At 42.0% G+C, this 23461-nt stretch overlaps 1 protein-coding gene across 2 annotated transcripts in view; it reads left to right on the forward strand.

Moving 5' to 3' along the window:
• The window catches only part of TMCC3 (transmembrane and coiled-coil domain family 3), a 71130-nt gene that overhangs the window by 40448 nt on the left and 7221 nt on the right, over positions 1-23461 (forward strand). Inside the window, exons 1-3 of one of the 2 annotated variants that reach the window (XM_019545235.1) lie at positions 18052-18076; positions 19698-20614; positions 21974-22109. In XM_019545235.1, coding sequence (XP_019400780.1) covers positions 19713-20614; positions 21974-22109 — 1038 coding nt within the window. In that variant the 5' untranslated portion in view covers positions 18052-18076; positions 19698-19712. Of the gene's footprint in view, positions 1-18051; positions 18077-19697; positions 20615-21973; positions 22110-23461 lie in introns of those variants that run through there. The other variant, XM_019545236.1, reaches the window with a different exon arrangement.

The following is a 23461-nucleotide window of genomic DNA, read 5'->3' on the forward strand; positions in this document are numbered from 1 at the left end:
AAAAAAAAATTGCAGTAACCCTTATCAGATTCCTGTTTCTTTTGAAGGTCCAAAGGTTGATGTTGTGTAAGCATGTGTAATTGATTCATATGCTAACTATAAGCCAAATATAAGATAGAATTGGAGTTCTGATGACCACTTTTTTTCTTCCAGTGAATAGTTTTAGCACAATTCTGCCGCCTCCCCACCATTTTGATTGTGTCAAAAATATTTCTACCAACGTAGCGTAGAACCAGCAGCATAGGGACTCAGCTGGGTGCCTGGCGAAAAGCAGTGTAGTGGCTTCTGTCCCACAAACTTGGTGTCCAAGACAGTTGTCCTTATCATACCTTCCTGCCCTGGTTACTCCTTCTCTCGTTATGCCACTGGAAGGAACCTTCCTCACTGTTGAATCCAGTCCCGTACAATTGCAAGAACCTGTGCAAAGGAATAACAATGTACCACTGGAATAAAGTAGAAAAGCTGAAGACACCACCAAAGCCTTTGGCCTCTGCAATAGCAGGATATTTTTCAGACAAAATTACACTCAGATTATTCTAGGATTCATCCCTCTGCTACAGGGGAATGCAAAACAATAGATCAATTCCTTACCTCCCTCTCCCCAAAACCCAAACCAAAGAGTCCTTGTCAGTCAGACCTAGAGTAGAAATTCCTTTCTGACTCCAAATCATTTACCCCTAAATGCATAAGTAAAGCCTACCAGTTGTGCTCATGAGGTTTCTTTTGACCACCATTCTAAACACCAGGGCACACTGGCCCTTGTTCAGCTTTATGGATTTAGGTTGAATTTGTGGGACAGTTTGCCTGGGGAAAGCATTTCAGAGCTAGATTTAAAACCTGGAGAAGGACTTGGTGTTTCTGCTTATCCAGTAGTCAAGTGGTTGAGGCGTTCCCATAGGATCTTGGAAATTAAGGTTGAATTCCTTGCTTGGCCTCAGGTACAGTGGACCCTCATTACACACTTCCTAGGAGACTGCCCTAACCACCAGACTACAAAGTAATTTTCTCTCCCTCTCTGGCTCAAAGAATGTGTGTGCAGCTATTTTGTGCAAAATAGGTTAATAGAAAATTAGGGTTGAAAGGGACCTTGAAAGGTCTCTTAGTCCAACCTTCTGCCTGAGGCAGGATCATGTCTACCCAAGCCATCCCATGTAAACTGTAATCTAAACTGTATGTAAGACTGTCAACCCTGACAACACAGACCTAACACCCTAACCTGCCACAGGTAAAGCAGGAGAACCACAGCAGCCAATGTATTGCTTCTATAAGATGTTGTCAATATACGCTCAAGAGATCCCAAGTAGAGGGCCATGCCCCCTGTTACAGAGGAAGGCAAAAACCTCCACAGTCCATATCAATCTGACCATGGGGTAATATTGCTTTGTGACTGCAAATATAGTGATTGGTCTTACCATGAGCAGAGGGTCAGGAACCTCTGGCTTTGCTCCAAGTCCAAGTTCCCAGCCTTCATTGTAGCCAACACCCAGTGTCTCCAGGAAGGCTTAAAAACACAGTTTCGTGCAACAGAAAAGAGGCCAGGGGAAATAGAAAAGCTCCAAAAGAAATGATTTAGTAAAACCCATCTCAGCCTACCTCAGAGTTGCAAGTTCAGCTCTATTTGTTTACTTGACTTTTTCCTCTTTATATGGGAGTGTTTTTAGTATAGGGCTTGAAGGCATTTCCTTTACAATGAGGGGAATGACCTTAGCTGTTTTCAAAGTTTGATTGTCAAGATTCACAAATACAAGTTTTTTGCAATACCAGATCAGTTCAGTTAGTTACCAAAATAGGAAACTTGTTGTTCAGGGTTGTTGGGTTTTTTGGGGGTTTGTTTCATTTTCTTTGTTGAATTTGGGTCAAAGGATTCAAGAATAAGGGGAAGCCTTAAGAAGTTGAAGGTCTTTCTAAGGAAAAAACATAATTTCCTGACATTTGAGTATTTTTACCAGAATAACTTCAACTTTCTTTTAATAATGGGCTAGGTTAGGCCTTTCTACACAGTGCCCTACAAGGGAGGGCAGTTAAACAGAGGTATAGAGTGGAAAAAAGGCACCCTGGGCATCTCTCATCCTTTCTCTCCACTCCCTCCTCCCCCACCTTTTCCATTGCAGGCCCAGGAACTAAGCAATGAGTGTCATGGAGTGCAAGGCATTTTGGGAATCACAGTTCTCTAGACCGGCAGTGGGGTTTGCTGCCAGGGAAAAACTTTTACCCTGTGTGGGTTTTTCCACCCCCCCACTCCCCATTTTTCTCCTCCCAAAACCCATGTCCAGAGAGCAAAAAAATAATATTGAATTTGGTTGCAAAAATTGGAGGTTAGTTCCCCCCCCCAGCAGCAGCCAACTCAACTGTTGCTCTACAGAACTACAATTCCTAGAATGCCTTGCTCCAGCAATATGTATCATAGATGTAGGCAGCAGAGGTAAGCTGTACCCTGGGGTGAGCTCCCCTATTCTTCTGGTGCCCTTCCCATTAGGCAGTGCCTAGAATACATGTCCTACTTGCTTGCCCTCTGTTACACTACTGTGTGTAAACTGTACTGCCACAGAACTAACTGTAAGAAATAGTATCTTAGAGACTCTTCCTTGGGACCTATACCATGAATAGATTTTGAAACTGCACTGTGAAACCCCATTGGATATCATGTTCAGCACCTGGACTGCTCAGTCAATTAATTCCTGGCACCCTGCCTGTCTCCAGGAATAATTTGTTGCTTCTCTGTTTCAGCAACAGTCTGACCTGCTTTGCACTTGAACAGCCAGGGGTTTTCTCTGTACAGTACTCATCCCATCTGCATAGTCCTGTATACCCAGACCCAAGATCCAAGTATCCATGCAGAGCATATGGCCAGGGAAGTCAAACAGCCTTAGTTTTAACCCACACTCTTTATAGAATTTGTGTGTGTGTACTTGTAATTTAAATATCTGTATTAACTGGCTTTGACGAGAGTACCTTGTGTATCTTTTAGTATTCTAAGTCTTTTAATGTGACAATGAAGTTAGACACTAATATCAGATCAGGCACAACTAATAAACGGCCAACAGCATGAGGTTATTGAAAGGGTTTTGGAGGAATTTAAGCTGCTTTATGTCTCTTGATATAACTGCAGACAGACAGGTGAGCCCAGGCTAATAGTGCTGCTCCAGGTCAATGTTCTCCGCAGTAGTGAAGGCCACGTGGAATGAAAGTTCAGGATAAAGCTTTACAGTGCATGTGTATGACTTGGATTGATCCTGTGCTGCCTTGGAAAAGTAGTTGAGTTCTGGTGGGTTGTGCAGGATGTATTTGTTGTTCTGTTCATTGCATATGGGTTTTTCCTCTAGCAAAGTTATTTAGGACTGTCTAACCTTTTAATAAGCTTCCAAAATTATTATTATCAGCATGGAGAGGTGCTGGGTACTGGTCTGTATTTAAATAGATTTGCTGTTCTTTTAGACTCGTGATTTCACTTACTTGTCTACTCTGAAGCAGTTTTTGCCTTGCTGACCAATATAAGCAGCTTTAAAATACACCAGTCCTGTCTATTTGTTATGGCAGTTAAATGCACGCAGATCAATTTCCCAGCATAACATTGCATATTAAATGTGAAATTGTTTGCGAAAGATGTCAGGCTGCCTTTTTTAATATTGTTTGTGGCCTTGTGTATTGGAGGCTTATTGTATGATTACTTGAAGTTAAAATACAGGACTGTTGGGGAAATGAGGAAGCGAGGAGAAGCAATGCAGAGAGTATTTGTTGTCCCTCAGAGGTGGGAAGAGGGGTTGTTTTGAGACTATCATGAATTGTGTATGTTCATTTCTGTTTGAATATATAAAAGATCCCCAGCTCTAGCTAAAAAATAGTTAAAATAGACCTAGGGAAAGAACTATACAGAAGCTGTGACCTCTTATAAAGCTCACCAAACTATTTTTTGGCAGCAGGGCCAAAAGCCCAGAAACCTGAGGAGACAAGGGACTTTGGCTGGATTTAAAAAAAGACAAAAAAAAAAGACTGCCCTTCTCTCTAGTGTTGTGGAAGCAGTCTGACCCCTAAGGCATCTTTACACATGCTCAGAAGAGGTGCTTTAATTAGAGTAGCTTTGAAAGCCACTCTAAAGTGCCTGGAGCATATTATGTTCAGTGTCCCCATACTTCAAAATGGTGCTGGGGGCAGTTTATCTGAAACTCATTTGAGCTTTAGATAAAACACCCCTGCTACCATTTTGAAGTACAGGGACACGGAGGCTGGCTGCAGCGTGGTAAGTACCTTGCTCCAACAGACTCGATCAATCAAATCTACAACATGCTGTAATTAGAGCACGTCAGAGCAGCCTTCATGCTTGTGTATAGGCACTCTTAGATCTTGCAGGTGTAGGATGACCATGAGCATGAGGCCTGCAACACAGTCTCTGTTAAAGGGCAGTAGGACTTCAGGTAAGGCAAACATGCATACCAACCTTTTTGTGCATGTGCCTTTTAGTAACTTATTATTTTTGAATAAGTTATCTGGTTCTGCCTGTTTTGGTTAAGCCATACTCCAATTTGTGAAGGGTGTCTAATCATTCTATTTGTATCTGGTTCTAGGCTTTTAAAGGGCAGAATCCCACACACACAGCTCAGCTGGCTTTTCTGCATAAGTATGGTCCTGTAGTGCAATGCCCTCTGAGACCAGGGAGGGGATTTATGTGCAGCTAGTCCTACAGCTGTTAGCATTTTACAGCTCACTGAAAGCTGATCGCATATTTCTCAAACTGGCAACTCTTTATTTGTTAGATGTTTCACTTGTCATTTCGGTGGGTAGATTTTTATTGTCAGTTGGACAGTACTACCATTTTATTTACATCTATTTAATGACCAGTCTGTACCTAAAAATCTTTGGGTAGGAAAGATACATTTTTTCAGTTTCTTTTGGTGTTCCAGTTTCAGATGGAGGAGCCAAAGAAAGGTTCACCTTCTTATAATAAGTACCTCAGTTCATATATGGTACATGGTCTGACTGTTTACTTGTGCTCAGGAGATTAGTTTAGTTAGTGAGGCATTAAAGCTCAAGAACATTGGTGAAATGGGGGTCCAGGAAGGGAGGTCATTCCTCAAGGGAGTGATCCTACAGGTGCAGAAGGAGAAAATCCCATTGTGCATAAAAGCAGGCAGAGGGGCCAAGAAGCCCTCTTGGCTGAACAGGAAAGTCCAGGAAAGCCTAAGGGCAAAGAAAGAGGTATATGGGCTGTGGAAGCAGGAGGTAGCTACCAAGGAGGAGTATACCTCCCTGGCTCATATTTTAAGGGAATCAGTAAGGAAGGGCAAAGCAGGATTAGAACTTAGTCTGGCAACAAAAATTAAGGACAACAAAAAAGACCTTTGTCGGGTATATAGGGAGCAAAAGGCAGGTGCAGGTAGCATAGGACCCCTACAGGACAAACTAGGGCAATCGGTGCGGAGGGGGATGGGACAAAGCTGAACTCTTCAATGAGTTTTTTGCATCTGTATTCCTAGACACAGACCAAGACAAATCTCCCAATTGGATCATAGATAGACACAGGAGGGAGACCAGACCACCGACTGTTGGCACAGACTTAGTGAAGGGGCTCTTGGAGGGGCTAGATGTGTTCAAATTAGCAGGCCTAGATGAACTTCATCCAAGGTTGCTGAAGAAATTGGCCAGTGTCATAGCAGAGCCATTGGCACGGCTATTTGAGCACTCATGGTAATCCAGTCAGATCCCAGAGGACTGGATAAGAGCCAGTGTAGGCTGCAGTTCAACAAAGACAAGTGGAAAGTGCTGCACCTGAGGAAAAAGAACCATCAACACACTTACAGGCTGGGAGAGGACCTTCTCAGTGGCAGAAAGGGATCTCGGAGTCACAGTTGACTCCAAGATGAACATGAATTGTCAATGGGGCAAAGTGATCAACAAGGCTAACCGCACTTTATCATACATTAGCAGATGCATGACAAACATGTCCAGGGAGGTGATGCTTCCCCTCTATGTGGTACTGGTCAGGCCGCAGTTGAAGCATGGCATCCAGTTTTGGGCGCTGCACTTCGAGAGGGATGCGGAGAATCTTGAGAAGGCTCAGAGGAAGGCCACCCATATGGTCAGAGGCCTGCAGGCAGGGCCCTACGAGGAGAGACTGAGGCACCTAGATCTCTTCAGCCTTTGCAAGAGAAGGCTGAGAGGTGAACTTGTGGCTGCCTATACATTCATCAGGGAAGGGCATCAAGGAATAGAAGATGCTCTATTTACCAGAGCACCGCCTGGACTAACTAGGAACAGTGGCCAGAAATTGACAGAGAGCAGATTTAGGTTGGACATTAGAAAGAACTTCTTCACAGTAAGGGTTGTCAGAATCTGGAATGGGCTTCCAAGGGAGGTGGTGCTCTCCCCTACCTTGGGGGTCTTCAAGAGGAGACTGGACAGGCACCTAGTTGGGGTTGTCTGACCCCAGCATTCTTTCCTGCCTAGGGCAGGGGGTCGGACTCGATGACCTACTGAGGTCCCTTCCGACCCTAACCTATATGAATCTATGATGTACCAATGCAAAGTTGAGACAAATTACAAGATCATCTGTCTTTTAATGGACTATTGTTCTACTGTTTACAAATTTAATTTTGTAGTAACAAAAACAAAAAAGATCATGGACCACATCTGAATTTTTTTGAAAGTGCTGGAATGGAGCATAGGTGAAACTTAAGGCACAGACAGAAGTGACAATTTTTGCCTGATCTGGCCACAGAAAGCAGTTTAGCCATGACCAACTGTAAGTACATGGCTGCAGACTGGTTCAAAAATGGTTGCTTGGATGGAAAACTTGATCCTTCATTGCATGATGGTCAGATGAAGATGTTTTGAAACAGAACGTCATCTTTAACTTGTGTCTGTGCTGCCTGCCAGCCTCTGTTTTCAGAATGGGAGGGTGGAAGTGGAGCAGAGGGAGTTAGGTCAGGGCCAAGGGGATTCAGCCCCTGCTGAGGGGTGGGGCAGGTGTATTGGAGCCCCTCACCAAGGTGGCGGGGTTCAGTTTACCCACTGCACCCTCCTGTGCTGGCTGGGGATCCCCTAGAATGAGCTCTCTTTGCTCCCTTTCTCCCCTCCCATTCTGAAACAGGGACAGGCTAGAAGAGAGAATGGACCATTGCTAGGGAAAACTAGCTGCAGACTCACAGCCAGCAGCTAAATTCTCCTCCCCTTTGGAACCAACTTTGAACTTCTGTTTGTTCCAGGAGTTCCTTGCAACTCAGAACACTTCCTGCAAAGCATTCTCAGTTACAGTGGGGACCTGCATTTCTGTCTGCACACAAATCACAAAATAAATCAAGATCAGCTCTTTTCCAACGTCCACAAAACTACTTGGGCACCTAGAATCATTAGGTAGCTCCTTTTTGGCACGAACATTTCCTTAGATATTTTAGTTTTGACTTGTGTGCATGCCCGGAAGCAACCAAATCAGCCACCTATATACCGAAATCCCATTTTTGCTCTGTGCGGAGTCAGATTAGTGTTGGCAGGTATCTAAATTCCACCAAACCACTCATTTGTTATGTGTTCAGAGAGCATACCTGGTACACAACTGACACCAACAGCATAAGCACAGCACCATATATTCACTCTCCCATACTGTTTGTAGTGATTGGTGATAGCTCATGCTTTTTTCAGTCGTCTGATGACAGCATCATTTACCCTTCAAGTGGAAGATTTGGATTTAGGACCTTCACAGCCATAAACCACATCCCCTGTTTCCCAGGAGAATGCCCTAACCTCTAGGCTGTAGCCTAGTCTGGGCAGAAAGACTCTTTCATCTGTTGAAATGGGTCACTAAGCACCAGTGACTTGTGGGGTTAGAAGAAGATTAAGCCTAACTTCAGAGTCCAGTGAGGAGGCCACTTCCCTGGGAATGGTGAAATCCTGGGTTCTGCTGCCAGGTCTGTTAATGCATTTTCCACTAGACTGTCACTGGTTTAAAAATCAGAAATCGGTACCTGTGCAGTGCTTAGGTGATACAGGTTATCCTGTTGGAGGCAACCACATCTCTCCATTGATTGTGTTGGGGTTGGCAGTACCTTGCTTGCTTGCTTATTAATTTGCTGAAGTGCATATGAGAACAATTTGGATCTGACCATGTGCCCCTCTGCAGACTGTGGTTCCTGTATCCAGGTTCAGGGAGATTTATAATCTCTTAATGTAATTTCTGGACTCTACATTAGCAATAGAACATCACAGGCCCTATTGGCAGAGTATCTGTCCTCTGTGCAAGTATTCTTCAATCAGTTTTCAAGAGTAAATGTGCTATGCAAATTACCAGTACCTGCCTTGCCAACCCCAGCTACTGAAAGGTTAGGAGCTAGACCTCCCAAACGTCATGAAATTGCCTTAGAAATTATGACCTTTTTCAGGGGACGAAAACCACAATTAAAGGAGTTTTAAATAAGATTGTTGTTAGTGTTTATATTTCTAAGCTTATTTTTGTAACCCATGAAGGTTAGAAACTGTTTAATGCGAGCTGAAATTCACAAGTGGTAATATGATTTAAAAAGCTGGAGATTCAAGGAAAACAATCTATCAGAATGAAAGAAAATTGCCGCAATGCAGAGCAGGTTGGGTTTCAGTGACTTTATCAACATGGAAGAAGCAGTTTTTTGTATAGATATGATGGGGATATGTGGTCTGGAGAAGAGAGGCAGGGACCTATTATCTGGCATAGCTTCTGGTCAAATTTCATTCATAGAAAAAATTTGAAAATTGTAGTTGTATGATGGTTTACCTAGCTCTTCCAAGCTGTTTTTCACATTACCTGGAAAATGTAATTCTCACCTCAGCACCTTAGTGGAGAAGTGTTCATCACAAGCAATAAGAATTGAATTAGATAATTAGTTTAGAAAATGATATAGCATGTCTTGTAGCAATCTCTAAAACACTACCCATACATAGGTCTATCCATACCAAGCATAGTCTGGGAAATTTTCTCAAGTGTAAAGGCACTCGTCTTCCACAAGAACTCTGGTACAGCATTGTAATAAATTCTGCAATCTCTCTTAATGGAGCAACCATTCTGAACACCTGGGATTCCAGGACTCCCTAGCATTTTCTTATATTGCTATGGAAACCAGAGAGCGCCAGAAAGTGATTTTGTTTTGATTTGAAAAGAGAACATTTTAATGACTCCTATTAATAAACTGTGCTCACCAGAGAGGAGCTGAAAGAAACTGAATTCCAAAGGGTGGTGGAATTCAAAGCAAATCTTCAGATCTGTCCATTGCCTGGTTCCTTCTATGTTGTGCACCCCCCTCACCCCCCACCCCACTGTGAAAGGTAGTGAAGATTATGCTGTTTGCCAAATAAACTGCAGCTTTCTAAGTCTACACTAGGTGTAAAATTCCACTGTTTCTCTGATAGTATGGGGATAGTGAGTCCGTGCTTCACCTTCTTGCAGAATTTACAGGAACAGGGAACTGGTTGTGAAGGTAGAAGGTAACTTGGATGACGGTGTCTGTGGAAATGATCAAGTGCAGAATCTGCAGGGGAGAAGGAAGGAGAGCAGCAAAATAAGGACACTGGATTTCCAAAGTGACAACTTGAACACTTAAGGAATTCATGGGCAGGATACCGGGGGGGGGTGGGACACGTGTGGAGTCTGAGGGAAAAAGGAGTTCAGGAAAGATGGCTGTACTTTTAAGGAGGCCATATTAAGGATGCAGAAGCAAGCTATCCTCACGTGGTGGAACAACGGGATATGCAACAGAACAGCCTGGATAGGTAGCAATCTTCAATGAGTTGAAACTCAAAAAGGAATCCTACTCAAAGTAGAAACTTGGTCATAGTACTGCAGAAGAGTGTAAGAGTATTGCATGGGGGTCCAGAGAGAAAATTAGGAAGGCCAAGGCACAACTGAGATGCAACTGTCAAGGAATATAAAAGGGGATTCTACAAGCATGCCAAGAGAAAGACAAAGAAACTCTGGGTCCCGTGCAGAAGGCAGTATTGTTACAGATGATGAACGCAGAGATAGTGGAAATATTTAATGCCTTTTTATAACTTCAGCCTTCACAAATATGGATGAGTGCAATTGATAGCAAAGTTAGGGAAGGAGACCAGCAGCATAAAGTAGTGGAGGAACAGATAAGTGAATATTTAGATAAGCTACATGCCTTCAAGTTAGCAAAGCTGGATGGCAAGCACTCTGGGATATTGAAGGGATGGGAGGAGGTAATATCAGAGCCATTAGCTCTAGACCCTTTTTGAGAGCTTGTGGAAATAGGGGGTGAGGTCCTGGGTTTGGAAAAGGGCAAATGTAGTGCCCATGTATAAAAATGGGAGGAGGAGGATCTGGGGACTTACCGACCAGTCAGCCTGACCTCGATACCTGAGCATATCATGGAGCAGGTCCTCAAGGAACCTATTTTGAAGCACCTAGAAGAGAAAGTGGTGATCAGGAACAGCTGGTATGGACATACTGAGAGCAAGTTATGCCTGACCAACTTGAATTCCTTCTCTGATAAGATGAGAGGCTCTGCTGGGGGGAATGGGGCCAGGGAGAAGTAGTAGATGTGATATACCTTGACTTCAGCAAGGCTTTTAACACAGTCTCTCACACTATTCTCATTAGCAAACTAAGGAAATGCACGCTAGGTGAAAGTTTTGTAGCCATCTTACAATATTATCTGGAGCATGCTGTTCAATGAGTAGTCATCAATGGCTGAATATCTAGTTGGAAAAAAGTATCAACTGGGGTTTCCAAGGGGTCTGTCCTAGGTCTTGTGTTGTTTAATATTTTCATTAATAATTTGGATGATAAGATTTGAGTGCACACTTAGCAAATTTGCAGATCACACCAAGTTGAGTGCATATGCACGTACTGAAGGAAAGGGCTAGGATCCAGGGTGACTGGAGAAATGGCCCTCAATCAATGAGATGAGATTCTACAAGGAATCTTGTTGAAGTGCAAGTGTTCAGCAAGGAGCCCTGTGCTTGGAACAGTAATTGCATGCACAGATCAGACTGGGGAATGATTGGCTAGGCCGGAATACTGCAGAGACCATACAGCAGACACTGCTGAATATGAGCCAACAGTGTACTTTTGTTGGGTTATATTAACAGGAGTCTCTCTTGCAAATCAAGGGATCTTTTGCACTGTTTGGCAGTGGTGAGTCCTTTCCTGAAGTAATGTGTCCAGTTTTGAACCCTATACTTCAAGAAGGGTGGAAACAGCTTGAAAGAGTCCAGCAGAGAGCTGGAACAGATGTTTAGAGACTTGGGAAACATGACTTATAAGGAAAGGTTGGAAGAGCTAGGATTATTTAGTTTAGAGAAGAGAGCAGTGATAGGGGGACTAGATAAGTCTTTAAATACCCAAAGGATAATTACAAAGAGGATGGAGACTAGCCTTTTGTCTGTGGCTGTAAGAGACAGGACTAGAAGGAATGGTCGCAAACTGCAGCAAAGGAAATTTAGGTTGGAGACTTAGGAAGAACTTTCTGAATATGAGGGTGGTCAAGCCATAGAAAAGTTGTGGAATCTCCATCCTTGGAAATTTTCAATATCAGGATGGACAGATGCTTTGCTGGAATGGTTTAGTCAGGGGTGATCATGCCTTGAGCAGGGGGCTAGAGTAGATGAACCAATGAGGTCTCTTCCAGCCCTACCTTCCTATGAACTTTCAACCATAAGCAGACTAGGTCTAGGTGTCCTTGTTTTCCCTGAATAGTCTTTGCCAACCAAGATGATCATTGGGTAGTCAATAGAAAATTGGTATACTCTTATTTAAAAAAAAAAAAAAATGTTCTTTGAAAGAATCAGATTAGAGTCCCTGGGCATAAAAATTAGATTACTTACAATACAGCAGCTACTGAAGTTGATATGAATAAAAAATAACTTGGAACAAATTGGAACCAAGTTAAATACAGTGTGCAAGTGGCAGATCCCTCTGTGTATGTCCCCACCTGGGCTTGGGGCTGTTTCACTGATCTGGCCTTTGCTCTTGTGCTGGCCTAAGCAAAACCCTGACCCCAGCACTTGGGAAGGTGCAGCAGGATCACCCCCTAGCTGGGAGGGGGCCTCTGGGAGTCCCTGGTTGTGCTGAGCCAGGAGCAGAGGGGAAATGTCGGGTAGACCCCTGCTGGGGTCCCTGCTGGTGGGAGAGGGGAGGCAGGAAGGTTTAATTCCCCTTTGCCTGAGCTTGTTAACCCATACCCCTGCCCCCTCCACTCCAGTGGGGAAGAGTCTGGCAGGGGCTGTGTCCCCAGCACACCTACCCCATTGTCAGCCAGCTGTCACTGCTCTAGCTAGAGAGCAGAGGGGCCTGGCCAACTCTGCTCCGTTCCAGCAAACAGCACAGCCCAGCCTCAGCCTGCAAAACATGCTAGGGGACCGTAATTTAACTTGAACCAGGAAGGGGTCTGGGACAGAAATTGCATAAAACAATTTGACCTCAATCAGTTAAGTCTGATACTATGTTCAACCAGATTTATCATAAACCAATTCTGAGTCTGGCTTATGTGCACTGAACTTCTGTACTGTTACAGGTTTAAGTCAGTTTCTGGTCACTTAAACTGGTTTATATGTAACTTTTGTCCCTAGCCTTGATGTCCTGTTAAGGGTTAGTTTCAGCCTTTCACATCAGGCTGAACATTCAGATCTTAAAAAACCCAGAGGATTTGGAAGATTAGTAAAACCTTCTAAGTGCACATTTCTGCTTTGGCAAATAAAAATGCTGGGAAAAGACAAGTTTGTACAATGTTACCTAACAGGTCTAGAGATAATTTTGGTGTATGTAGAGTCCTATACCTACCAGTTAGGGACAAAAATAATACTTCACCAAAGTGGTGTGTGAGGGGGAAGGGGCTGAGGGGAATGAGGAGGTCTTTTTAGTGTTGCAGAAACAATCCAACGGAAAGAACAAACCTGCGCATCCTTCGTGGGATTATTTACTGAACTGTAATCGGTTATACCTGTGAAAGCCTATTAAAGACTATCAATCTACAGAAATGTCATTGCAGGGTTCTGATTTAGTCTGCATACATATTATTGTTACTGTTCTCCTGTTTTCCCTCTCCTCCTCTTCTGTGCATTTTATACACACCTTGCATCCTTTTAAGGAAGGGTATAGTCCCTTTTGTACCAAGTCTGCAGCATTTAGGGTAGTGGGTCTCCGATCTGTGTCTAGGCAATACTGTACTTAAAAAATAATTATGTGAATGGCTGGTTGCCGTCTGACCAATGCTATGTTTCTCTCAGGCTTATTTAGCCTAGACGCTATTAAAGTCCTTAACACGTTGCTCTTTTAATTCATTGTTCTCCACAGCCCATCTGGTTTTCCTCTCCTCTGTACCACTGTGTACCAGCCTCTAAAAAGGTTCCTATGAACAGCCCAGGAAAGGGCTCATGGTGCATGACAGGCAAGCTCCCACACAACTCTGCTGCATTCTGGCTTTCTAGGCAGAAGTACCCAGGTTGCTGGGCTCAAGGAATACAGCTCTTTAATGCAGTCTTAAGGAAACATTACAAATAGCTGCTTGCTCTTGGGAAGTTAAGTGTGTGACCCTGCAACCCTCCCCACCCATAACACAAAAATGTTTTCATGTCTTTTCCTGATCCCTCTCCCCTCTGTGGAAAAAACGAGCTGAACACTTCAGGAACGGCTACGCTATTCGTATGCTTTGCATATGTTTGTCTCTCTTTTTTCCCCAAGGGGGCTTGCTCTGTGCAGATGTCTCTCTAATCCACCTAAGCACTGTGGATTCCTTCAATCTCCCAGCTAATGCTTTTCCTTCCTCATGCTGGCCTAGTGCCACTTTTCTTTCAGGATTGCTTTCTTCTGAGGCTCAGCAACTTGCACCCCAGTGTCCCATTTACTGTTCTTTTAGGCCAGATGCAGGATGTTTCTGCTTCATTCTTACCTTCCCCCGGCAGGCTGTGTTTAGGGCTTTCCTTCTCTTGTCCCAGGTAAGCTTCTTGCATCTTTAGTGTGATGGTAATTGGTGCTCCTACTGGTTTTACAAACAGTTCAGTAGCCAAAAATAGGGGTGAAGAAAACAACAAAAATAAAAGTTTTTGTTTAATACAGAATAATTCTTGTTCCTGACTCTTGTAATAAGAGCAAAGGAAATAAAAGGCTGGTGTTCATAGTGATATTTTTCTTCTTTCCAATAGCTTGGCAGTTAGCACTTGCATAGGGTATGGGAGACCTGGGTTAAATTCCCACCTCCTACTTACAAGGGATTTGAACCCACCTCCTAAAGGAGTAGCATAACAGCCACGGTGTAGGATGCTCTGTAATAAGGCTGGGCTTCTCAATATCTGTTGTTTACACTGTTGCACTTTGTACAAATACCTAGAGAAAAAACTGGAACTCAGTGAGTGTTCTACTTGCCAGGCCAATGTCTTAATCACCAAGCTGAAGAGTCTGTCCCTCTCCTGTTTCTGTCTCAAAGTAGAACAGGTCTAGCAGGAAGGACTGAGGAGGAACGATTGACTCAAGGCAGTATCTTTAATCACTGGGTTATAGGTACAATGGGATGGGACTACCTCAGTCCCACCTTTTTGAACGGTTTCTCTTTCTATAAATAAATGAAAAAAAATCACACAAAAAAGACCAAGACCTTAGACAGTTTTTGCCTCATTCCCTTGACAGCTGGGAGGGTCTTTGTCCCTCTTCCAATTACTGTTTGTTTATACAGGGAGGAAGTGTCAGCAAGAGAGATTGCAAACCCTTTTCCAAGAATGCCCTTTAACCTGTTGAGTAGGGCACTTCCCAAGCTTGCGGGTTCAAGTGTCCTTGGGCAGAAGAGGGCATCTTAATTTCTAACATTCAAGATGAGTACTTGAAACACTGAACTGAAAAGGAGGTCACCATTTTCACCATTTTCTCTTCCAGTAATTTTGTGTATCAAGATTCACAATGCTAAAACACTTTTCCAATGTGAATAGTTTTCCTGGCGCTTGGGAGCAAATTTGCTATTCTCTGAAAATGTCTGACCATTAGCTACCACTTCCTGGTATGCTGCTGCTTCCCACAGTGGCCTTTTGCCTTTTTACCAATTAGGCGGTAGTTCTGAGGAAGCAGAGAGCATGGACAACAGCTTAGCTTTGTGACCACTAAGGGAGAAAAAGATGGTGCTTTGCTTTCAGCTTATTGTGCCCCTGGACTGAGTGCAGTGCATGCCCAGAAGAGGCACCATGTTAGTTTGACTCGGTTCACCCAACATCTGTATAGATCAAGCATTTCAGCAGGGTTTTTTGGCATTTTTATCTAAGAGCTGATTTGAATCTGCTTTAGATAAAATCGCCAAAAAGCCCCATGAAAGTGCCCGTTCTAGACAAACACTGGGGAACTGGGTCAGACTGAAGCGCTTCCTCTTCCAGTAAAGTGCTGGGCTTTTGGGGGGTGGGGTTTGGTTTACATCTGTCAGCACCCCTAATATTTCAGCACTTTGTAATAAGGGAAAAAGACCTGGTTCAGGCTTGCCTCCAATGATTATATTTTTAGAACAATTTTTTTTTGTACTAAAGGAAGTAAGTAAGTTCTGTATAAAGATTTTAATCAGCCCCACCCATCCTTGGAAGTATGTACAGTTTGTCCTGGATAAGATTAGCAAAGTGTCTGACTGTATGTGTGGCTCATCAATTTAGTTGAATGTGTTTTGTTTTTTTGTGTCAAGGCTTCTACAGAAGTGACTTGTATTGTTTCAAGAAATTAATGTTTTATGTTGGGCTCTTTTGTTTACTGGTTTAGCTAGATGGAGTAATTTATCTGATAAACTTTACACAGTGACAGCTAGGGACCTGAGTATGCAAACTCCTGTGTCTGCTGACTTAAACGCGTGGCCTTAGACAAGTTACATGTCTTCTCTGTGCGTCAGTTTTCTGTAGATGGAAACTGGAGAGGTGTATTCATCTTAAAAGCTTGGTGAGGATTTCTTAGCCATTTCTGCAAGGGGATATATACATTCTAAGTTGCCTTTACTTGTTTGCATTTTCTCTATGACCCATTAAGAGGGGAAGATAGTATTTCTGGAGATGAGAATTTCAGCTAAAGTATTGTTCTGAATAGAACACTGTCCCAGGCTGTGTAAATGTCTGTTGACCCCATCAGTATTTGCAACAAAAAAGCCCCTCGTCTTACATATGCATTTAAGAAAACTTAATTAAATACATTGTCTATCTCTGAACTGCTGTTAAACATAGCATGTGCTTAGTAACAGAAACCAACCAGGCAGTTGTTGATTTAAATGCAGCTACCACCAAAAGTGGTACATGACCCATATTGGGCAAACATGTTGATGGGAACCTACCACAAGAAGGTTAGTGCAACCCCTCTGAACAAGGTAAATGGTAGTGCCCGCTGAGTGCATTCCCCTTCAGCACCAACTCTTTTTTAAGTCATGGTGAGCCTTTATTGAATGCAGTCTGACTTTGCTTTCACTCCCACCACAGCTGAGCTGTGGCTTTTCCATTTCCATTGCTTCTTGTTTCTTCACTGGCCTTAAGTGTCTGGCAAATGTCACCAAACAGGGCCCCAAACAGTTCAGCCAGAATCCCTCTGTTTCAGCCTGTCCCATATGATTAGTGTAGCCTCCACGCTTCACAAGGTGAAGGTAGACCAGGTTGCCCTATGCCTTATCTGCATATGTATTTTTGGAGGATCCCAGGACTTGTGACAAGAACACTTGGTTCATGCTTTAGACTCTAGTGAGGCCCAGCACAATGGACTGTATGGTGAATCATGAGCTTTTGGCTTTGGGCTAGTTATCATGCATTGCTTGTTCTACATATAAGTAGGTGTCAAATGCTACTTAAGTGTGTTTTATGGAGTACCTGTGTTAAAACTAGCAGCAGTTTCAAAAAAGGGTAAGATGTATCAGTTCTGGATGAAAAGTGTATGGGTAATATATGCAAATTACTACAGCTATGGTTATTTCAAGGTCAGTTATTTCAAATTTGTTCCTTACTTCTATGTGCTCATGGAGAGTAGGGTCTGACAAGAAGGGGAAGGGGAAGGAGTTGCAGGGAAAAGAAGATAGAGGGACAGGGCAGGGGGGTTTCTGACTCCCCAGCCAATATTTTCCCTGCTGTAGCAGTGTGAGGTTGACAAATTCAAGACAAACTTCCTATGATTAGATTCTATACCTGGAAAATTGTATAAAACTTATACATTGTCCATATATAGAATTTAATTATTGGGGAATCATCTTATAAAATCAGGGCCATCTTATATTTGTGGTATATCCCAATTTGAGTTGTCAAATGTTGCTAAATATTTTTTCCTGCAAGCATCCTGCTGAGATCCACAGGTCATCACTACCACAGTGATGTAAGCAATATGCCTAACAGGAAATGACCAGTGTCAGAACTGTGCTGTCTGCATTCTTCCTAAGGGCTTTGTAACACAAACATAAACATGAATGCTGTGCTGTGCTGACTTTTTTTTTATGTTCATCAGCATCAGACTTCATAAACAGTACTTGCAAGTCAACAAAGACGCACGTAGATGCTGTTTGGGCTAGTTGAAGTTAGTGCATTAAATGTTTGGCTAATTAAGTCTCAGCCTGTCTCTCTTTTGTATTTATAGGCATTTCTTCTGCATGCCCCTTGTATTAAAACTTGAATTTATTTTTTTATTTTTGCATCACCCTTGCATGTCCCCATATTGGTAAAAGTGCAAGGAAGGTATAGGTAAAAAAAAGTCCTAACAACTGGTGACATATGTCCGAAGAGTAGCATTTAAAAGCCGTTTTGTCATGGGCTATTCAACACATTACCTTCTGAGATATATGAAGTGGATCTGAACTATATGGAAGGTGAATGCAAGACTCGGTGTCTTGTCATTAGTTTTCAGTTTGGTTGCTCAAGGAGAGACATCAATGAGCATGGAATATTATTAACAGGATCACCCAGCGTTTGGTTCTGAAATCTGTGCTGCTTAATATACATATTGGTGATCTAGATCAGTGGTTCTCAACCTTTTAGAGTCAGGTTAGCCCTCTGTGCAGCTCGTTAGATCCAAGCCACCACTTTGAAAATGCCAGCTTTTAATTTTCACCCGTTTCTTGCCTACAGAAAAATAATAGAACAAGTTTTCTGTTGGAAAGAACTCAGACCACAACAGGTCAGAATTATTTTAATGTTATGAATTCCTGTGTGAAATCTTTGGGTTTATCTTGTTTATCATGTTTACACACCTAACAGTGTGGCATCTCACAGAATGTGACTACAGCACCCTGGTTGAGAATCACTTATTTAGATGATAACTTTTACAGTGTTTTACTAGTAAAGTTTGCAGATGATCCAAAGATTGGTACATAGTAAATAACGAAAATGGGTTACTGATACCAGAGTGTTCTGAATCCCCTTGGTTAAATGGTTATATGGGTTATAACAAAACGTGTTAATACAGCCAAATGCCAGGTATTACATCTAGGAACTCGGGCTGCGTGTAAACGGAACGAGAGGCATGTGTGCACGACACTTTGAAGTGGGCTAAGTGCTTTTACACTGCTTTAACTGTCTTGGTGTTTGCACGCCTCAGGGATGTATTGCACATTAATTCCAGCTGCTGTACGAAATTCAGTGGTGTAATGCACCGTAAACAACTTGGGGTGCAGCAAACTAAAACTCCTTTGAGCTGCCCCTACAGCCATGGAGCGAAGCACCAGACTCCATGCAGCTCCACAGCTCTGCAGGAAGCCTGTGCAGGCAGCCTGACAGCAGCCCGGGAAAAGCAGCAAGCCTGATCGCTTTCGCTCCCAACCCCCAGAGTCTGCCTGCCTGAGCTGCACAAGGGCCTGGTGCTTCCCTCTGTGGCTGTGATGACCCCTGGGACCACCCAAGCCAGGTGCTGCCTAGGGGGGAGCCTCCACTGCCATGGAGGGAAGCATGCCCCCCACCTTCCACAGCCCAGGGACTGCTCTGCCTGCCAGCAGCTTGCTCTCCCCTCCCTGCCGGAGAGGCAGGTAAGTCAGCAGGGTGTGTGCATGACAGGGGGGTTTAATCAACCCTCAATTGAAGCAGTATTTTTTAAAACCTACTGCTTCAATTTAGGGCCCCCGTTTCATCTACACATGCCCTCAGCAAGCAGGTTACACCTACAGGATGTGTTAGAAATCAGCAAATCCAGGAAGGACTTGTGCGTCATTGTAGTTAATGGCAGCTCTTAGTCAAATGCTCTGATGAAAAGAGCTAATATCATCTTTTGATTTATAAAAAGGAGAATATCAGGAAGAAATAGGGAAGCAATTTTGCCTCTCTGCATGTCATTGGTAAGATTGCACTTTGAAGATTGTCAAGTTCTGGTCCACATGTGAAGGTGTGGAATTACTAAAGCTGTTTCAAAGGAAGGCCACAAAAATGAGGCATGCTAGGAAAACAAGCCTCAGTTTGTTCAACTTGCTGAAGAAAAGGTCCATAAGAGGTGCTTAAAGGTGATCACAGCATAATTGTTTACTTACCTACTGGGAAAAGCAATATTACTGTTTTAAAATGAAAGCAAGTCACCTGGGTATCAGTAGTCAAGCCAGAGGGTGAAATCTATTTGTGTTTTACATGGCTAAATAACAAAGTCTTCACTTTCAACATTTTACCATATGATATGAAAAATAGTTTAATATGCATTCAGCATGTTCTGTTCTTGTAAGTTCCTTTGTGCTCTCAGCTTTTCTTATAAATAGTTTGGAAATCAAAACATAAAATGGAAGTAGCTGTTTCCAATTTCAATTTTTAATCTTTTTCAGGTGGAAAGACATGACATGAATACCCTGAGTTTGCCTGTTAATATTCGTCGCGGGGGTTCAGACACCAACCTCAACTTTGATGTACCTGATGGGGTCTTAGAATTTCACAAAGTCAAACTAAGTGCAGATAGCTTGAAACAAAAAATCCTGAAAGTTACCGAGCAGATCAAAATTGAACAAACAGCCCGTGATGGAAATGTGGCTGAATATTTAAAATTGGTGAACAGTGCAGACAAGCAACAAGCTGGACGTATTAAACAAGTCTTTGAGAAAAAGAACCAGAAGTCTGCCCACTCCATTGCCCAGCTGCAGAAGAAATTGGAACAGTATCACAAAAAGCTCAAAGACATTGAACAAAATGGATCCTCCAAGAGTACCAAGGATATTTCCAAAGACAGTCTGAAAGATATACAGCACTCTTTAAAAGATGTCCACGGCAAATCTCGTACTACTGGTCATGGAGCTGAGGGCAGCAAATCGGGTGTGCCAGGGGTGTCCCTGACACCTCCGGTGTTTGTTTTTAACAAATCTAGAGAGTTTGCAAACTTGATCAGAAATAAATTTGGTAGTGCTGATAATATTGCCCACCTCAAAAGCACCCTGGATGAATTTCGGCCAGAAACTAGTCCTAGGGCCTATGGTGGTAGTGCCACTATTGTGCCTAAAACTAAATATATTAGCGATGATGAATGCTCGAGTGGGACATCTGGCTCTGCAGATAGCAATGGGAACGCTTCCTTTGGGCCTGGTGGATCAGGCACTTTGGGCAACCAAGGAAAGCTTTCTATGATCTTGGAGGAACTGAGAGAAATAAAGGAGACGCAATCCCAGTTAGCTGAAGATATAGAGAACTTAAAAACACAGTTTAAAAGAGACTATGGTTTTATCTCTCAGACGCTGCAAGAGGAAAGATACAGGTATTTTCTTTTTCATGCTTTCTTGAAATGGCTTTTGCGTGGTTATATGAAGTGATTCAGAATCATATGAATGCAAATATATGCTTTAAGAGAATTAGTGAGCTTGAATGTGTTGTTTGTAAAAATGAATAAAACAAATAAAAATTAACTTCCCTTTTTGTTCTCAGTAATAAGTATTGGCTACAAAAATGCTGTTTCTTTTGTTAACCTAAAATACATTTGTAACAATAATACTTCAAGTTGATAGATGGGACAGTTATATTCATTTAGTTGAGGCTTTTCTAGAAAGTTTTAATCTGCCTCTTGCTTTACTGGCATAATGTATCATATGAATATTGCATACAGTTGTTGCCATTGCTGTCATAGTCAGAGGAAAGGTTTTGATTTATTTCCATTTAGAACCTGATAAACAATCTGTGATGTAATAGAGCTACTTCTACAATTAACAGTGCATTCTTATTCCCAAGTCATTTCCTGCAGTTTGGCATTATGAATGTTCCCAAGCCCATAGTTACCCAATGCAATTTTGAGAGACAGTGCAATAAACTACAGCAGTATGTCATTTTAAATGCTTTAACAAAACATCCTTTTATGGTCCTAAACTACTTGGAAATTAACCTTTTAACATCCATTATGGGCAATGATGTATGTTCTGCATAAAATCCAGACCTGGAGCAAAACACTTAGACACAAACCAAGATTGTTTTTTAGTATTTCCCCCCGCCCAAGGTAAACAGTGAATTTTGGACATCTCCATTTTTTAAACTGTAGCATGAGATGCACGTGATTCTTTAGAATGCACTAATCACCTGAACTCTGAAATTTTGAGCTTCTTGGGTGTTAGATTTGATATCAGTCACCCTTTAAAATCTTGGCCAAGTAAAATGTATCCAAATATCAAATGTCATATTAATTGCGAAAATCAGCATTTTGGTTAATGAGATGCATGTCGTCTTTGTAAATAGGGGAAAAAAAACCCCATTAGTATAAAGCATAGTATTTATTAAAAAATCCCTTGTTTTATTGTTCTCAAGGTGAAGGGAAGGCAGATTATTTTAGATGGAGATGAGGGGAAAATATATAAAACCCACCACAATGAATTTCAGTCCGAGATGTGAAGTCATGAATTGGGTGGTTATTTTAAATGATATTTTCTGTTATACCACCAACATACTTGCAAATAACTTTTAGGGTGTTGAGTAAATGGGTGCATGGATGTTTTACTTTCACTAATTTTTATTGCAAATCAAAGTGGTGGTGGTTTGGCATAAGAGTATGAAATAGCACATCTCTTCAAAAGATGTAACCACACTTTAATAGGAGATAATTTAGACTTGATTTTTTTTTTTTCCTGAAAAGGTATGAACGATTGGAAGACCAGCTAAATGATCTGACTGACCTCCATCAGCATGAAACAGCAAACTTGAAACAAGAGCTAGCTAGCATAGAGGAGAAGGTGGCTTATCAGGCCTATGAGCGGTCACGAGATGTTCAGGTATTTTTATGACTGAACTTGCTAGCTATTCTCTCCTTTTTATCCTGTGTTTCTCCTGCAACAGTTGTTGTCCTTGTTCTTGCATGAATTACTGAGAGGAAACTGCATTCCTGATACTGCTTTAGGGGTATAGGTTGTAGCCATGTTGTTCTAAGGACCTTGGCAGACAAGGTTCTTTGGGTAAATCTAACCTCTTTTGTTAGACCAACTTAAATAGTTGGGAAAATTCTTCTTTGCAAGCTTTTTGGGTACAAATACCCTTCTTCAGGCTGAGGAAGCGTCTGCGGTTGATCAGACTAACTGCAGACGCTTCCTCAGCCTGATGAAGGGCATTTGTACCTGACAGCTTGCAAAGAAGAATTTTCCCAACTATTTAAGTTGGTCTAATAAAAAAGGTAGGATTTACCCAAAAAAACATGTCTGCCTGGTACTGCTTTATGCATTTATGAAATGAAAAATCTTCCAGATAACTGATGAAAGACATTAATCTTTAAGATAATTATTTTATTACTAGTAATATAAAGTGGCACATGGACAGACCTAATTATTACTTTGGCTAAGCATTTGAGAGTATTTTTATTAGAAGAAGATCTTCAGATCACCTGAAAAAAGAAAAGAAAAAAGACCTGAGGTATGTCATCAGCTTTGTTTAGAAAAAACTATGAGGCGGTATATGTCATGTTGAAAAAATAAATTTAGTTAGGGATGGGGAATTTTCTATTTTAAAATTGAAATTGAATTGAAAAATGAAATGATTTCATCTATGGAAACTGCACAATAATTTTAACTGAAAAAACAGGATAGTCTAAGTATAATCGGCTAGATATTCAACATAGGGCATTTAGAATCATAGAAATGTAGTATTAGAAGGCACTTCAGGAGTTCATCTGCTCAAGCCCTCTTTCCTTTCCAAAGATTAATGGAAAACCTGAAGTATTCACTATTGATTTCCCACCCCCCCAACAATAAATTGTGTATTTTGATTACTACTACAAAAAATGAAGAAGTTAGATATTGAACTATAATGATAGCAAGCAGACAGCAAAATATTTCTGCATTTTATCTGTGTCAAGAAAATATTAATGGAACCATCTCCCCCTTTTTCAGTCAATATCATGATATTCAAAGTGATAGCATCCCTAGCTATAATGAAAAATGTTTGGCTGAGCACCGTTCAGTGCGACTTCAGATATGCGTGCTTACAATGTATTTAAGTCACGGATTAATGAGCCCTGAAAAGGAGAGCGCAATCTCTTGCTGAGAACACAGTCCCAGCACTATACAATAGGTGGCTTTCAAGAGGGTGAAAGTGAGTTTAAACCAGAATAGAGGTGCAAACCTAATGGTCCACA

This window comes from Crocodylus porosus, unplaced genomic scaffold, assembly GCF_001723895.1.
Source record: "Crocodylus porosus isolate Cpor-Errol unplaced genomic scaffold, CroPor_comp1, whole genome shotgun sequence".
In the NCBI taxonomy this organism is placed as follows: Eukaryota; Metazoa; Chordata; order Crocodylia; family Crocodylidae; genus Crocodylus; species Crocodylus porosus.